Source organism: Symphalangus syndactylus, chromosome 10, assembly GCF_028878055.3.
Source record: "Symphalangus syndactylus isolate Jambi chromosome 10, NHGRI_mSymSyn1-v2.1_pri, whole genome shotgun sequence".
NCBI classification, from domain to species: Eukaryota; Metazoa; Chordata; class Mammalia; order Primates; family Hylobatidae; genus Symphalangus; species Symphalangus syndactylus.
Window position 1 is genome coordinate 134,369,437 of NC_072432.2, and position 12,584 is coordinate 134,382,020.

The 12,584-nt window shown below is 50.2% G+C and overlaps 1 protein-coding gene across 13 annotated transcripts in view; it reads right to left on the minus strand.

Annotated features, from left to right (window-relative positions):
- Window positions 1–12,584, minus strand: part of ANK1 (ankyrin 1) — a 241,754-nt gene that overhangs the window by 103,905 nt on the left and 125,265 nt on the right. For 11 of the 13 annotated variants that reach the window (XM_063610965.1, XM_063610964.1, XM_055296053.2 and 8 more), the window contains exon 2: window positions 2,170–2,271. In XM_063610965.1, the coding sequence (XP_063467035.1) occupies window positions 2,170–2,271 (102 nt within the window). Of the gene's footprint in view, window positions 1–2,169; window positions 2,272–11,449; window positions 12,051–12,584 lie in introns of those variants that run through there. The other 2 variants (XM_063610960.1, XM_063610962.1) reach the window with 2 other exon arrangements.

Genomic DNA, 12,584 nt, shown 5'->3' on the forward strand with positions numbered 1-12,584 from the left:
ATGTGGATGTTGGCATTTCTGGGAGGAGGGATGAGAAAAGGGGCAGGGGGCCTGGTCCTTCATCCAGTTTGCAAATTCCAGTCAGGTCCACATACCTCACTTTCCCTCTGAAGCGCACTGCCAGGGTCTTTGCTTCTTATCACACACCTACTTCTGTTTCCTATCACATACCATACTGCTCCATTCTCTCTGATCTTTTAGCTGTGAATTTCTGCCACTGCAAGAGACCAACTGAATCCAGATGGGGTCTTAGCCCTAGAAATGGAGGCAGGTAGTATTTTATATTGTATTGTATTTATTTATTTATTTATTTATTTGAGACAGAGTTTCACTCTGTTGCCCAGGCTGGAGTGTAGTGGCACGATCTTGGCTCACTGCAACCTCTGCCTCCCGGGTTCTAGCGATTCTTCTGCCTCTGCTTCCCAAATAGCTGGGACTATAGGCGCGCACCACCATGCCCGGCTAATTTTAGTATTTTTAGTAGAGACAGGGCTTCACCATATTGGCCAGGCTAGTCTCGAACTTCTGACCTCATGATCTGCCTGCCTCGGCCTCCCAAAGTGCTGGGATTACAGGTGTGAGCCACCGTGCCCAGTCTATTTTATTTTATTTTTGAAATAGAGTCTCACTCTGTCACCCAGGCTGGAGTGCAGTGGCATGATCTCGGCTCACTGCAACCTCCGCCTCCTGGGTTCAAGCAATTCTCCTGTCTCAGCCCCCCAAGTAGCTGGGATTACAGCACGCACCACCATGCCCGGCTAATTTTTGTATTTTTAATAGAGATGGGGTTTACTCCACATTGGCCAGGCTGGTCTTGAACTCCTGACCTCAGGTGATCTGCCCACCTCAGCCTCCCAGAGTGCACTGCACGGGATGGTATTTTGCGTTTTAAACAGGGGCAGGAAGGGTAGGGAAACAGTAGATGAGGGGGTAGGACAGAGGCACGTTGCCCATGGAAAACCTAACCTACATTCGGAAAATCTGGCCCTGCTAGCTTGGAAAAGTCACCCAAGCCACTAAAGTACAGAGGAACCATGAAGACATTATGCTAAATAAAAGAAGCCAGTCTCAAAAGTACAAATATAGCAGGATTCCGCTTCTGTGAGGTCCCTATAGTAATAAAATTCGTAGAGACTGGAAGTTGAAGGGTGGTCACCAGGGGCTGAGGAGTAGTCAGAAATGAGGCGTTAGTGTTTAAAGAGAACAGAGTTTCAGTTTTGCGACATGAAAAGAGTTCTGGAGATGGATGATGATTACAGGATAATATGAATGGACTTAATCCCATTGAACTGTATGCCGAAAAATGGTTAAGACAGGAAATTCTAGGCTGTATATTTGATCACAATTAAGAACACATTTTTAATGGCTAAGATGTTTTTTAAAAAGTCGCAATGGATAAATGTATTCTAAATTAGAAACAATTAGCATGTGTAACTCAACAACTTAATTGGCAGGCAAATATCTACAAACCAACAAAACCTGTCACCAATCCACAAACCCAAGCCACACACCTGTTCCCTTCCTGGAAGGTCATTTCCTCTCTAGTTAGTTAGTTCCTGGATCTTTGGCTCCAAGCCCGAGTCTCTGCCCTCCAACCCAACCCAAACACATTTCGTTTCCTCTCCAGCCCCTTCTGAAGCTAAGGCTCGGCTGTGTCACTCAGGAGCCCTGGAGAGCCAGCCTCTGCACCAGCCCCACCATCCTCAACCCGAGTCCACCCACCTTTGTCAGCACCTGACCCAAGCGGGGCCTCATTCCTCGACTTTCTTCTCAGGCTAGCCGAGAACCCACACAGACTGCTGGTGGACAAAGGAGACTGAACATCCCCACTGACACAGCATCTTTCAAAGGCTCTTCCTCCTGCCCCAATTCAAAGGCCACATATTCTAAGACAACAGCGGGGATCGACTGCAACTTCTAAGCGAGGAGACCGCAGGGGATCTGTGCGGGCCTCTCCCACACTGTTCAGGCATCAGCCCTTCTCTGTGGGGCCCTGGGCCACGGCAGTCGTGGAAACAGCAAGGTTAGGGCCTTCCACAGGCAGAAGCCCTGGGGGAGTTTTGAGGCCACTGAGAAAAGGTTAATAGAGGCAGTTTCAAAGCTCTCAGGAAATGGCATCAGGCAAGAGCTGCTCTTCAGAGACAACAGGCCTGCCTCCATCCCACTTACCTGGTTACAGGTGTTAATATCTACCCCATTCCGCAGGTGATCCAAAGCTTTGTCCAAGTTACCTGATCTTGCTGCTCTCAGAAAGCTGGTAGCAGCATCGGCCTGTGAGGAAAAACAACAGGTAGTGAGTGTCCTGGGTGTATTAATGACTTCTCCACCCCATTCAAGCCCCAGGCCCCCGCAGCAGCCCCTGCATCCTCTGATGTGGCACCCTGGTGCCCACAGTGACACCAGGTGTGCACAGGAACCTGAGAGCCCCTGCTTGGACTGCCTTCACACCCAGGCCTCCCTTCCTTTTGTTTTTTGTTTTGTTTTGTTAAGAGAGAGTGTTGCTCTGTCACTCAGGCTGCTGGAGTGCAGTGGCACAAGCCCAGTTCACTGCAGCCTTGAATTCCTGGGCTCAAGAGATCCTCCCAAGTAGCTGGGACTACAGGTGTGTACCACCATGCCCAACTATTTTTTTAAACTTTTTTTTTTTTAGAGACAGGGCATCACTATGTTGCTCAGGCTGGTCTCAAACTCCTGAGCTCAAGTGATCCTTCCACCTTGGCCTCCCAAAGTGTTGGGATTACAGGCATGAGCCACTGCACCCGGCCCCCTTTTGGTATTTTTATAAGCATATGTTCTTGGCTTGGACTCAGGAAGAATCAGCCTTTGAGGGGGAGCCCATTCCTATGGCAAGTGCACAGCACAGCCTGGTGTCTCCCTGCTCTGAGGTTCCAGGGGCTCCACGGTCTTGCTGAAGAGTTCGCAATATCACAGAGGTCCCTGGCCCCAAGAGTCATGAATGCAGGCACCAAAGGAACCAAGCGTGGGCTCTTTGGAGCTGTTTTGTGTTTTTTTTCTATTTGTCTGTTTTTCCTTTTTAGAGATGGGGTCTCATTATGTTCCCCAGGATGGTCTCAAACTCCTGGGCTCAAGCAATCCTCCTGCCCCGGCCTCTGAAAGTGCTGGGATTACAGGCATAAGCCATCATACCCAGCCCTGTGTTTTCGTTTTTTAAGTAAACAGCACATAGCACTTACTATGTGCTAAGAGCCTTTATTAGCACTTTACATATTATAGTCAAGCCCATTTATTCAACCAATCTTGGATGGAAAATTTGCAGGAAAAAAATTAAAAATAACAATACTAAAATAAGAAGTAATACTAACAAGGCTGGGCATGGTGGCTCAAACCTGTAATCCCAGCACTTTGGGAGGCCAAAGCAGGTGGATCACGAGGTCAAGAGACCGAGACCATCCTGGCCACCATGGTGAAACCCCGTCTCTACTAAAAATACAAAAATTAGCCGGGCGTGGTGGCGGGCGCCTGTAGTCCCAGCTACTCAGGAGGCTGAGGCAGGAGAATCGCTTGAACCCGGGAGGTGGAGGTTGCAGTGAGCTGAGATCGCACCACTGCACTCCAGCCTGGTCACAAAGCAAAAAAAAGGTCATTTCCTTTTTTTTTGAAACTCCGTCTCAAAAAAACAAAAAACAAAACAAAAAAAAGTAATACAGAAAAGCAATGCTATACAACAATTATTTACAAAGCACTTACATTAGGTATTATAAGTAATTTAGAGATGATTTAAAGTATATATGACGATGTGGGTAGGTTATATGCAAACACTGTATCACTTTATATGAGGAACTTGAGGATCTGTGGATTTTGGTATCTACAGGGGGTTCTGGAACCAATCCCCCACGGATACCTAAGGATGACTATAATATATATTCACACACATGCACACGCACAGATAAGCATTTTATCCTCATTTTGAGTACCCAAGAGGTAAGTAGGATTACAGAGTCCCATTTTACAGATGAGTGGGCTGAGGCACAGAGAGCAGAAGTGACTTGTGCAGCGTCCCACAGCAGGGAGGAGGCACAGCCAAGATTCAGATGCAGGTAGTGTGGCTCAGAAATTCATGAGCCAAACCTCCCAGCTCTGCAGCCAGCTCAGTCTCAGCTTTAACACCAGGCGCCCCCCACCAGATTTCTTAAATGAGAGTGAAGCTCTTCTGTTCCTTAGCTGCTGCTACGTCACCCAACCCATGCATCTCAGACCCTGCCCCCAGGAACATCTGTTTCCTTTAAAGATGAGTGACAGCCAGAGAGGGTGAGAGCTGAGGACAATAAAATAAAGTTTACTTATTGATATGGTTTGGCTGTGGCCCCACCCAAATCTCATCTTGAATTGTAGCTCCCATCATTCCCACGTGTCCTGGGAGGGATCTGGTGGGAGGTACTTGAATCATGGGGGCTGGTTTTTCCCATGCTGTTTTCATGATAGTGAGTAAGTCTCATGAGATCTGATAGTTTTATAGAGAAGAGATCCCCTGCACATACTCTCTTGCCTGCCGCCACGTAAGACATGTCTTTGCTCTTCCTTCATCTTCTGCCATGATTGTGAGGCCTCCCCAGCCATGTTGAACTGTGAGTCCATTAAACCTCTTTCCTTTATAAACTACCCAGTCTCGGGTACATCTTTATTAGCAGCATGAGAACAGGCTAATACACTCACAAAGGCAAATGTAATGATTAAAGCCCAGTCCTCAGGCATTGGAGCCGGTGGCCTAGACTCAGAGCCACTCCACTGGGTCTAGCTGAGTGCCCTCAGGTACTTAGACACCCTCGGCTTCTATTTCCTTATTTGTAAGCTGGGGAGAGTAAAGCCTTTCTTGTCCCCTTTTCATGATGATTAAAGGAAATAAACAGTGTTTGGCACATAGTCGCACACAAGGCTGAGTTGAAGGGGTGAGAGTGGTCATATGACAAGCCACACATGGGAGAAGCGTGTGACGCCATTCCCACAGAAGACCCACGGTGGCTTCCTCTCCACCCAGGCACTTTGTCTCCTTCCTCTACATGCCCTCCTAAAAAAAAAAACATGCTGCAGTGGGCTGAATGGTGCCCCCCAAAAGATATGTCCACACTGTCATCTCTGGAACCTGTGAAGGTGACCTTATTTGAAAAAAAAGTCTTTGTAGATGTAATTAAGTCATGGATCTTGAGATGAGATCATCCTAGATTACCTAGGCTGGCCCTAAATTCAGTGGCAAGCGTCCTTAGAAAAGACAGAAAAGGAGAAGACACACATGCACACACACACACGCACATACACAGACGCGCATGCACATATATGTGTACGCACACACAGATGCACGTGCACATACACAGATTCACACACACACAGATGTGTGCACACACATCTACACATACACACCCACACACAGATGCGTGTGCACACACATGTGTGCACACACATGCACAACAAGAGATGCATACACACACATACACACACATGCACACATATACACACACACATACACATGCACATACAGAGACCTGTGTGCACACATGCACACACACATGTGCACACACATGTATGCACACACACAGAGGTGAAGCTATGCGAAGACAGAGCCAGAGACTGGAGTGACTTTAGCCACGCACAAGGAAGCAAGGAACCTCTCGGAGGTGGAGGCTCCTGGAAGAAGGCCCTGAAGACCTGGAGGGAGTGTGTCCCTGTGGAGGCCTTAATTTAGACCTCCAGCCTCCAGACGGCGAGAGAACACATTTCCGTAGTGTTAAGCCGCTAAGTGTGTAGTGATTTGTTACAGCAGCCACGGGAAACTCATGCACACACTAGTGATGACCACTCTTGAACACCCTTGAACACAGAAGACTCCAAATCTACAGCTGAAGACCAAATGGAACTCTCATCCTCCTCCCCAAAGCAGCGCTTCACATCTTCACCACTGAAACGGGGAGTCCCCAGGGCGTCAGCAGTAGGGTTCTCCAGCCTTCCAGGCAGGCGGTCTTCCCTCCACACTCAGGTGCTGCCCCACACCACCTCCCAGCCCCCGCCCACAACCCCAGGCCTGCAGAAGTGCTGCTTCCTCGCTCTGCCTGCCAGCCAACCTCCTCCATCCCTGCCTCACCCAGCCAACCTCCTCCATCCCTGCCTCACTGGTCTTCCCCAAATCCTGACTTCCTGCCAGCCCTCCCCAACCTCAGGTCCCACATGGGCCCCTTATGATGTAAGCTCAAGTTCAAGTCCAAGCCCTGTGGCTGCCTGTTCATGAGGCACACTCATCTCGCTGTCCCCACGGCGGCAGGAGCCCCTTCTCACCTCCCTTGTCCTCTGTGACATTCTCATGCTCTGTCTACCTCCTGGCCTGCACCTTCCTCCTCCCTGGGCCCTGAAGCTCCATCTCCCTCTGGTTTGCTACTTCCAATCTTTCTTCCCTTCCAGGCCCCGATGGTGGCTACTTCCTGCAGGAATGACACTATGCTTAGACACTCAGTATTTGCCGTCTTTAAATCTAGGAACCACAAAACAGGAGCTTGTTTTTTTTTTTTTTTTTTAATGCGTTTAAAATATCTCTTTCTCTAGCTATTGAATTCAGGCAAGTCTTGTCTCCCCAGCCAAACTGTTTGCCTCTTGGGGCAGGGACCAAGTCTTCTATCTCTTTTGAATCCTCCAAAGCATTAAGTGTCTGCTAGGTCGAGGCCTCCCTTGACCTAAAGCACATGGCATTCACATCCTAGGTTCCTCAGCAAGGCATCTGTGGGGCATCTGTGGGGCAGGAAATGAAGATCAAGCTGTTGGCTCTCCAGGCATGAGCTGGGTTTCCAGAGAAAACCCCCAGTCAAGGTTTAGTCTCTCAGATGAATGTCTATTTATGCTGCTGATTCAGAAAGTCTGTCTAGATTCAATTATTAGGAAAAACACTATATTATTCCCCAAGAATAAGAGTGTTAAAGAGACATTTCTCCCACCAATTAACTACCGTTTACGCCACAATAATAGGATTCAGGCTGAAAACCCGAGAATGGGTGGATAAAAATAGACGCAATACCCACTAATGACACTGTTTGACTGTTCAAAGCACTGAATCCAGGAAACAAAGAAGAATATTTATGACAAACTGGCAGGGCGCGGTGGTTCCTGTAATCTCAGCACTTTGGGAGGCTGAGGCAGATGGATCACTTGAGGCCAGGAATTAGAGACCAGCCTGGTCAACATGGTGAAACCCCATCTCTGTTAAAAATAGAAAAAGTAGCCGGATGTGGTGGTGTGTGCCTGTAATCCCAGTTACTTGGGAGGGTGAGGCAGAAGAATCACTTGGACCTGGGAGGCAGAGTTTTCAGTGAGCCGAGATTGCGGCACCGCACTCCAGCCTGGGAAACAGAGCAAGACTCTGTCACAAAAAAAAAAAAAAAAAAAAAAAAAAATTTATGACAGACAAGCACATAAATAGAGGGTAAGGAAAGCCCCATATGGACTAGATTGAGGAAAGCTAAACAATTTCTGTCGTTACCATAATAGAATACTCAAATTATAATACCAACAATTGGGACAAATGTATTATCAGCATTATATCTTTTAATTCTTATCACAACCTGTGGGTAGGTATAATTATTATCCCCATTTTAGAGGTGATGAAACTGAGGTTTTGAGAGGTTAATAACTTGCCCAAGTTCTGCAGCTAAATACTTGGGGTGATTCAATCCAGGGGTACCCCACTGAAGTCTATGACTTTCCACTGCCCTTGACCCCAAGGGTGTTCTCGGGCATTTCAAGCCTGAGGGTGTTCAGGCAGCCCTGACAGGCTGGCGGCTGGGCAGGCCTATATGCCTCTGCCAATTAAACAGTTAATCCACGGCAGAGGAAAAATGCTAGGAGGTCCCACTCAGGCTCTGTCCCTGAGCACTCTATTCAGACCAAGACAGGTCTCTAGAAAGGAACCATCTAGTTCCAGCCCTTCTTGTCACTGAAGATAAAATTGAGGTCCAGGAAAGTAAAGTGACCGGCTAAGGTCACCTAGATAGTTAGCAGTGAAGTGCCATTGCTAAAGCTTTTTCTTTCTTTCTTTCTTTCTTTTGGTCTTCTCCAGGCATAGAGTAGTCAGGACTCAGCAGGATCCTCAGGGCATCTGGGAGGCGAACTTCAGATAATGATGCCACTCCCAGTAGCAACTACACATCACTCAGTTTAATTCTACAATGTATTTACTGGGGTCCTATTTCAAGACCAATATCCTGCTAGGGCAAAGAGAGAATAATCACTCAGAATATAGGTCCTTGCTCTCTTGATCTGAATAATCAAGCAATTGTTTTATAAAGGGGTCATATGTACATGCATGCACCCGTGGATCCATTCCATGAGTATTCATTGAGAACCCCCTAGGGGCCAGGCAATATTTCAGCTACAGAGCAAATGGCCCTTGTTGGGATATGAGACTCATCTTTACCATCGTGTTCTGCTGAGCCCCTACTGCCCATCTGTCTAGTCCAACTGCTCCAATTCAATGACCTGTCCTCAGTACATCCAGCAAATGCAACAGGGCAGGAGGCGTGTCCAAAGAATCCAATGTGTTCCATTCAAAATATTTACCTGAGCGCATACTGACCCAAAAAGCAACAGCAACAAAATACAAACCTGACCATCTCTGGGCTATGACAAACAGGAGCAGAATGACTGCCCTCTCCAAGGCCCATCCATTCCCAGATGAGGAGGCCAGGAGGCCTGCTTATCCTATACAGAAAACTACCCCATCGTGTCCACAAACCCTGGCCACCAGTGAGGTGCTGGCACCTCTGCTGTGCACCCCACCAAAGCTGTCTTCTGGTAGGTCTCTTCCCCTCCTCATCTCCAGCTTCGTTTTAATCTAATTCTACCTGTGTGCATATTCGGGGATCTCACACAGCAGACATTCTGCTGCCTAATCAATGTGATGTCCCTGAACTTCCTTTCAAAACAAAACAGTTTACTTTCACAAATCTCTCCCTAGGTTTTAAACACATCACATAAATTAATTCACTCCCTCCTCAGAATAATCTCACAAGGCAGGTGTTTTGTTCTCCTGTTTACAGATGAAGTGACCAAGTCACAGAAAAGTAACTTGTCCAAAGTCACATAGCTAATATGTAGCGTGGCCAGGATTTGAGTCTAGGTAGCATACTTCTTAACTATTGTGCTATACCGCTTCCTGGGTCAATCATTTCCTTTCCTTCCTTCCTTCTTTCCTTCCTTCCTTCTTTGCTTCCTTCCCTCCTTCCTTTCTTCCTTCTCTTTTTCTCTCTCTCTCTTTATTTCCTTCTTCCTTCCTTCCTTTTCTTTTCTTTTTCTTTCTTCTTCTTTCTCTCTTTTTTCTCTTTCTCTCTCTTTCTTTCTTTCTTTCTTTCTTTCTTTCTTTCTTTCTTTCTTTCTTTCAGACAGGGTCTCCCTCTTTCTTCCAGAGTGGTCCCCCAGTGGTGCAGTTACAGCTCACTGCAGCCTCAAAGTCCTGGGCTCAAGAGATCCTCCTGCATCAACACCCCCTTCCCCCAAATAGCTGAAACTACAGGCGTGCACCACCAAACCACCTGGCTAATTATTTTTTATAGAGATAAAGTCTCCGTATGTTGCCCAGGCTGGTCTTGAACTCCTGGCCTCAAGCAATCTTCCCGCCTCAGCCTCCCAAAATGCTGGGATTACAAGCACGCGCCACTGTGCTGGCCTAATCATTTTCTAGTGCTCATAAGGGTCCTCTCCAGTTCAGCTCTGGCTGGAGAAAGCCTTCTGCCTGAGTTTGGAGGCTGTGCCCACGTCAGGAGGAAGGGAATGAAAGAGAAGGAAGGGAACAGAATTCTTCCTAGGAATTAAGTTCTCATCAGGCCTGCTCTGAAAGGGTGGTGAATCTTGGTTACCTGAGACAGCCAGACTATTATTAAACTTGCACTTCCTGAGCAGATACTAATATAGCAATAGATGGGGAGCGAGGGGGCTCCAGTATCCTGAGAGGGAGGGGCCAGAAGCACGCTGCAGAATGTCAACATGCTGTCACCCATGAGCAGGGGACGTTGGGAAACACTGGCAGGCAGACCCAGGTGAGAGAACCCCAGGGCCTCCTCACACCTTCTCTGGGGGTTGGGGTGGCCTGAGTTTTCCCTAGGACAAATCATGACTGACCTCAAGATCTTTAGTACAAAATTCCTATCTAGAAAGGCGAAGGGAAACTGAGCTAATATCAATTGCTGTAAACAGTGATAAGGCAATACCACTTTCCCAAGGGGTCTTGTTGGAGCAAAATGCAACTTCTTTAACACAGCCACTGTCAGAGCTCTCAGGAAGAGATTCCAGGTCCTTTCCTGGGGGACCTACAGCCCAGCCAGAAGACAGGCAGCAGCCCTGATGTGGAGCTGTCTGCTCGTGCGTGGGGGATCTGAGAGCCGCACTGGGGTATGAGGAAAGACAGCTGTCCCCAGCCAGCACAACCTGGTAGCCCTGCCTTTACTACCTTGACGATGGAGAAACAGAGGTGAACACTGGGCCCTAGTGAGTGTGTGTTTTATTATGTTTCTTTCCTTTTGCCTTCCAGAAAGGTGTGCTGTTACAGCTTTACAAACTGTCTCCAGGTTCCCCAGTCTGACTACCATTGGCAAAAATAAAATGAACAAGTTAAAGGTGTCACTGAGGAAACAAGACGCCTGAGTCGGAGTGCTGGGCTCCCTCTTAATGTCTCAACCCGAACTCGGGACCTTGGGAAAATCCTTGGGGTTCCCTGTGCTGTCTGCACCCCACCCTGGAGGCTGGGCAGGGTGGGCTGGGACGTCACTGGGGAAGACCTGGCTGGGATGCGCTGCTCGGCCACTTAATGCTGTGCTTATCTAAGGCCCCAAACCTCCATTTCCCCATTGCTAAAATGGGGATCTTGCCAGGGGGCTGCGAGAATCGAAGGGGACAGCGGCAGAGAGCTCCAGGTTTGCCAGGGCGCCCAACAGGTCTGCCTTCCTCTGCCCCATTCATTTCCTGCTACCTAGGGGCCTCCGGGCGCCTCACGTTTCTGAGTTTTAGGGGCTAGACGTGCCGCAAGCCAGACGCCCGCCCAGCCCAAGGCCGTGCATCTCCCACCCCCTGCTGAATCTACGCGGCCAGGCTCTCCCCTGGGGTGAGGGGACTCGGCCTCGGCCAGGGCCCGGCCCCCCTCGGGGCACCCCGGCGGCGGCTCCACGCTCCCGCCCGTGCGCCTCTCCCGGGCCGGCCACAGGTCCCGCTGCCTCCCAGCCCCGGCTCCAGCCCCTCCGCGGCCGCAGCCTTCAGGCCAGAGGAATTTTCCTCTGGATCCTGCTAGAAGCCTCGGCAGCAGAAGGGCAGCCCCGGCGCGCGCGCCCGCACCCGCCGGGGAAAGTTGGCGCCGGGGAGCCGGGCGCGGAGCCACAACCCGCAGGACCGACGCAGAGGCTCGGCCCCGGCCCCGATCCCCGCGCCCCGGCCCCGGCCCGGCAACCGCGACAGCTCGTGCACTCACCGCAGGGTTTGGCCCGGACCTGCCCTGTCGCGCTGCCATCGTCCGGCGCCCGCGCTGAAATCCGAGCCCGGCTCCCGCTCCCCCTCCCGGTTATCTGCTGGGCGGCGCGGGGAGCGCCAGCAAGTTACGCGGCATCTGGCTAAAAATACAGGCGCCCTCCGCTCGCCCCGGCCCGGCCCTGGCCCTGCGCTCTCCTGCCCGCCAGCCTGCCGCTAATGGGATCTCTTCATTTTCTCTCCATGATTATGTCAAATGGGAAAGTTAATGCGAAGCGCTCTCCGGAGAGCAGGCACCTGCTGCCAAGCCCTGCGAAGGGGGTGCGGGCGAGGGCGCGGGCGGGGGTGCAGCCCCAGCTGCAGGTGCGGGCCGGCGGGCTCGGGGCGGGCGTCCTGCCCCTGCGGAGGGGAGGCACACACGTCCAATGGAGGTGAGGAGCTCCAAGCTGCATGGCCTTCCTCCCTGCCTCCCGCCGCCCCGAATGCCCTGGTGAATGGGCCCCGGAGCCTGCCGAGACGCGGCCGGGTGAGCTCAGCAAACTCTATTTATGCCCCATAACCGATTTGCATGTTTTGAGCTCTTCCATCATGTCGTGAGATACCAGTTAATCAGCCTATTCCAGATTCTGCCTAAGAGCCGCCACGAGAGACGCAGCTGGGTTGCAGGAGGGCAGAGCTGTCACTCCCCGCTGCCTCCCGCACTGCTCTGACGCTGGCGGTTAACTAGCGTCACCGGAGGCTATGTCCGTGCAGTAAGCAACCAGTGTTCTGTCCTGGGACCACCATCACCCTTTCATGCAGTCATTTCAGGGGCAGATGTCAAAACCCATGTCTGGGGTTTTGGAGAAGACTTGGGGTGACATCATCAAGAGTAGGCTCAATTCAGAGGGATGAGGGAACCTTCAGTAAAAGCAGTGTCAGGTAACTGGGCCCCTGGCAATATGGCTTGTTCAGATCATAGGTGTTTTGTATCATGAGCTGGCTTCGTGCTGGCTTCAAGTCACAGTCAAGACACAATACCAAATGCTCTTTTCCTCTCCCGCTGTCCCCTGACATTGTACAGTACAGCTGCGCGTTGGTGAGGAACTAGCATGCTGAGCGCCTATTAGCTGATGGACATACTGCATTATCTCATTTAA